The sequence below is a fragment of the Cryptotermes secundus genome, unplaced genomic scaffold (assembly GCF_002891405.2).
Source record: "Cryptotermes secundus unplaced genomic scaffold, Csec_1.0 scaffold338, whole genome shotgun sequence".
NCBI classification, from domain to species: domain Eukaryota; kingdom Metazoa; phylum Arthropoda; class Insecta; order Blattodea; family Kalotermitidae; genus Cryptotermes; species Cryptotermes secundus.
The window spans coordinates 26,050-30,639 of NW_019727092.1; the positions used below are offsets into that span (position 1 = coordinate 26,050).

At 39.0% G+C, this 4,590-nt stretch overlaps 2 protein-coding genes across 2 annotated transcripts in view; both read right to left on the minus strand.

The window, feature by feature from the left end:
• Window positions 1–1,756, minus strand: part of LOC117282303 (dynein heavy chain 7, axonemal-like) — an 8,094-nt gene extending 6,338 nt beyond the window's left edge. The window contains exon 1 of the mRNA XM_033751407.1: window positions 1,407–1,756. Coding sequence (XP_033607298.1) covers window positions 1,407–1,656 — 250 coding nt within the window. The 5' untranslated portion in view covers window positions 1,657–1,756. The remainder of the gene's footprint in view (window positions 1–1,406) is intronic.
• Window positions 1,506–4,590, minus strand: part of LOC111864364 (dynein heavy chain 7, axonemal) — a 167,945-nt gene continuing 164,860 nt past the window's right edge. Inside the window, exons 47-49 of the mRNA XM_023851574.2 lie at window positions 3,216–3,407; window positions 2,764–2,865; window positions 1,506–1,590 (exon numbers count right to left, since the gene is read on the minus strand). Of these exons, the coding sequence (XP_023707342.1) occupies window positions 2,848–2,865; window positions 3,216–3,407 (210 nt within the window). The 3' untranslated portion in view covers window positions 1,506–1,590; window positions 2,764–2,847. The remainder of the gene's footprint in view (window positions 1,591–2,763; window positions 2,866–3,215; window positions 3,408–4,590) is intronic.

The window sequence follows — 4,590 nt, forward strand, 5'->3', positions numbered from 1 at the left end:
ATGTTTGAGATTGGTATTTTGGAGTTGTTTCAGTATACATGACACCTTGAAAGCAACAAGAAATCTGACCAGTTGACTGCCAGCCCAATAGCAGGTCCAGTGGTAAGGTTGCTGCCTTTCTGAGGCTTGGGACAGGCTTTGTCTGCCAATATTTCCTCTGAAAGTGACCCATAATAACCCAGCTGGGATGTATGGATGGATGATGATGATGATGATGTAAAGTAAATCTATCCCTGTAACAGGCCGTGAACGCCTATAGGGTTGTGAGACATTGAGGGTCCCACATTATCTAGACAGTCGGCTCAAAGATGGTGGTAAGGCTGTCAGCCTTACGCGCTGGCTGTGCTTTACTCCCCAAGAAAATGATTTAATTAATTCCTGGTACTTATTTCTGTTAGGGGCGAAGTCAACCCCAGGGCCATAGTGCAGCTGGAAGGATTAGGTCAATTAAAATCCAATGGCCTCATCGGGACTTGAATCCACGACATTCTGGCTTGTAGCATAGTGCCTCAACCAACTACGCTGATGATGATAACATGAAAATTAAGAAATAAGGTGTTTCTCAGTTTGAGGTAGAGGAAAAAATAGCAGTTAAAAACCTCCCAATGTGGAAATTTCAGAGAAAATTGTGGTTCTATATCAGTAAAAATGAGTATCAAAAGCACTTTCCGTCACTATGGTGCACTTTTGAGGTTCCAAAGGATCATAACTTGTGGGATCAGAAAATCTTCAATTCCTCTGTAATTTATTTCCTCAAATTAACAATTTCAATCAGTAACTCTCCTATCTTGAATCACCGAGGATGTAAAGAGTGTGCTATCATATGCAAACTCAAAACTTCTTGCAGATTTTATAATTTTACATCAGAACATAACCAAACATGACAGAAGAATTTCATACATAATTTGAAAATGTACTTAAATTATACCATCATATAAATTTTGTTTTTAAAATTCAAATGATTCATAAAACCAAAATGTTGCTATTGCCACTGTTATGATTTTCTGTTAAGATGAGCTGCTTACTTTCCAAGGATCCAAAGCCACTTCATGACCATAAACTGAATGTCACTATCTTCAGTGTGACCTCAGACATTCCTTCCACAGGTACTCTTCTGGCAATATTGATTTCAGTATTTACAAAGTATCAAGATGAGGAGTTCTCCAATGACATGCTGGTCATACTGAATTTTATAAAAATCAGCTAATATTTATAATGTTCTTGTGAAATATTCACAGAAGAGTTGGCATAGTTCATTGGATGTAATGCATGAAACTATTTTTTTTTCAGGAGAGAAAATTCTTGCCAACAGTCCATTGGAAAAAGAGCTATGATTTAAGTTGGCCCTCACTTAGTCATGGCCTTTCCACTCAATAGTTATAACTCAGACAGTAAAGTGTTCATACTTTGCACAAAGTTCTGAAGAGTTGCAACAACTTTGTCAGGTCGTATGCATCGAAGAACAAGCATGTTATGAAACTCTGTCAGCTTCTCAGGCCAAGGAGCAGGGAATGTAGCGGTTTGGGGCTCTGCATTGTCAAAAACTGCCTTCCATGCATCCTGATTCTCCTCCAAATGGGTACGAATACCCTGGAAGAAAGCATATGTCTCAGCAATGAAACCTGTTGCCACAGTTTTTAGCATCAACATCAACATCCTTCTAGAAAGTCACTAACAATTCCAAACCTAATGATAAGTCCTACACCATTAACAAGCTGATACCTAGACCCTGTCAGGGAAGCAACCACTCATAGGACTCTTCCACTATGCAGATGTATAGCAGATGAATTCTTGCTTTTCTGTCAAGACCTGTCAAGAGGTGTCTGACAGTGTACCCTTCATTTAACTCTATGTCCTTGGCTGTGCTTATATATTCTTGCTGCAATTTGTATTGCTTTTTAACTATTGTATGTGTACTTGTTGCAATTTGTATTGCTTTTTAACTATTGTATGTGTTTTTGCTGCAATCTGTATTTTCTTTTAACATTTTTTATGTGTTTTTTTTTGACAAGTATGGATTATATATGCTAGTGATTTTGTTTGTGAATGTACAAGTTTCCAATGTCTTGTTGGCTTGTTGACATGTTTTATATTCTGTGCCTGTGCACATTTGTGAATAATCTGAAACGCAAATGTATATGTATGTATGTATGTATGTATGTATACACATTTCATGATTTCAAAGGACTTGTGGTTGATTACACCACAGCTGCCAGTCAGTGGTAACGTTGTCAGAATGGCACAGTCAAACCATTGATGAAGCACCATCAGAGTGTCTATGCCATCTGCACCCTGAATAGGTCACATGAGTGAGTTATGATCTGGGCTTCTGGCCCCAGACTTGCATAATGGGGCATTGAGAAGGGTCCATTTAACCTTCATACCTCAATTTCCCCACAAGGAAACACAAGTAAAAAATTATGCCAAACCCTTTGGATAGAACCATGGAGAGAGGAATGATCCCAGCTGGTGAGGTAGGAGTTTAATAGGGTTAAAGCCCTAATAACTAAGTAAGTGAGCATAGAGGAGGAAAAATAAAGTGCTGCAAAAAAATATATGCCAAATCCTTGCATGGGGTTGATATGGTGAATATGGAGATGATGTGGTAGGTGTTCAGCATGCAAATGTGGCCAGTGGGGAGGAAGAAAGAGGTAATTAGAGAATGGTATAGATCACACATGAAAATAGTAGAAGGCGAGAATGGGAGAAAGAAAATTTTCAGAGCCCCTCTGCATCACTCCATAAGGACATGAACTGACCTACCTCAATGGCAGAATGTTGTAAAATATTACCCTCCAACTGAATTACAGGTTTTGTTGAAGTCCATCCTGAACCATCTCATGTTACTCACACTTTAACCAGTATCTGAAGAATGCAAGAACTCTCATCAGCAGTTGATCTTTGTGTCAAAATCCATGCTGATGATCCCTGAGAATCTTATCTACACACAGAGTTAATTTTAAGAGAATGATGTTGAATAAAATTATATATGTAGCTGATAGTGGTATGCCATGATAATTACTGAAGCTAATTTTCTTGTGAACAGGTATAATAATATACTCCTTCCATTGCTGTGACAATTGTTCCTTATTCCAAACAGGCTTATTAAGCTTACAGATCTCAAACTGTAATGCTGTGCATATACTCAGATGATCTTGAAGCAGAGGACAAATATCCCGAAGTCACAGCTGAGGATGATATCAACTTGTGCACACCTTGAAATTATTTAGATCATCCAGCCGACACCATTCATCCCAACTCTTCTGTGACAACCATGTAACAGGTTTCACATAAGGGTTGTCCAATCCAACCCCTCCTGTCAAGAAAAACATCCATTCTTGGATGTCTACCTGACTCTTATTCTTCAAGAGGTTCACAGTCAGTAACAGTGAGAAGAGCAGTTTGTCCTGACAAAGAAACAGTAATAATTATAATACTACTAACAATAACAATAAATAAAATATATAAATTTGCAAATTTTATTGTAAGGCACTTTGTACATTGCACTTCACCAGTTCAACTCAGTCATAATGGAGCATGATGACAGCGATGATGAGGATGGTGGCGGTGGCGCGGGCAGCGCTGGTGGCCATGGCGGCGGCAGTGGTGATGGCAACGATGATGATGGTGAGTAAGAGTAAGAGGCTGATGATAAAATTTAATTCATTTCTTTTATGTAAGTGCCTAACAATAAAAAATAAGTCGATTACAGATAAGCACTGAAAAGAAAACAAGGTTTAAAAAAATAACACAGTAAAATGCAATATAAATAAGCAATAACATGGGAACAGGATCCAGCTGAACAAAATAAAAAGTTTGTATCCAAGCAATATTATACAGCCTTGATAATGACAGTATTCCAGAATTACAATACCAGCACAAATATTTCTACTTCAGGGATTCATCTTGAAGTGATAGTAAAGATAAAAGATAAAGATATCCCTGTAATAGGCCGTGGAGGCCCATGGGGTTGTGAGACATTGAGGGGGCAGACATTTTATAGACAACAGCTCACAGATGGTGGTGAGGTTGTCAGACTTATGCGCCAGCTGCCCTTTAACCCGAGGATGATCCCTGGTACTCATTTCTCTTAGAGGTTGAGTTGACCCCGGGCTATAGTGCGACTGGAATGATTACGTCAATTGAAAAATCTAATGGTCTCATCGGTAATCGAACCTGCTACATTCCAGCATGTAGCATAGTGCCTCAGCCAACTACATTACCATGTTCTCCCACTGGAGATTTTAGTAACATTGACACTTGTCTGTGACTTTTAGCAACATGCCAGACGGTAATGGAAATGGGCCTTCAGAACTAGATCAGTATTCCAGATCAGCAGATGAGCCAAGCCTTCCTTACAAGATTCTGTCAAATTTGATCGGGTTTTCAATTTATTTGGGTTTCACAACAAAAACGCTTTACCAATAATGCCTCATCATTAGGGACTGGATTTCAATGCAAATGCATATTTCTTTCTTGCAACCAGAAAGTATGTTCGTTTGGATATATGAAGGGGGACCCAAAAATAACCGGAAACGACCTGTTGCGCGCGCACGCTTTGTAGTTACGAGTTGTGCTGCTAGGTGGTGT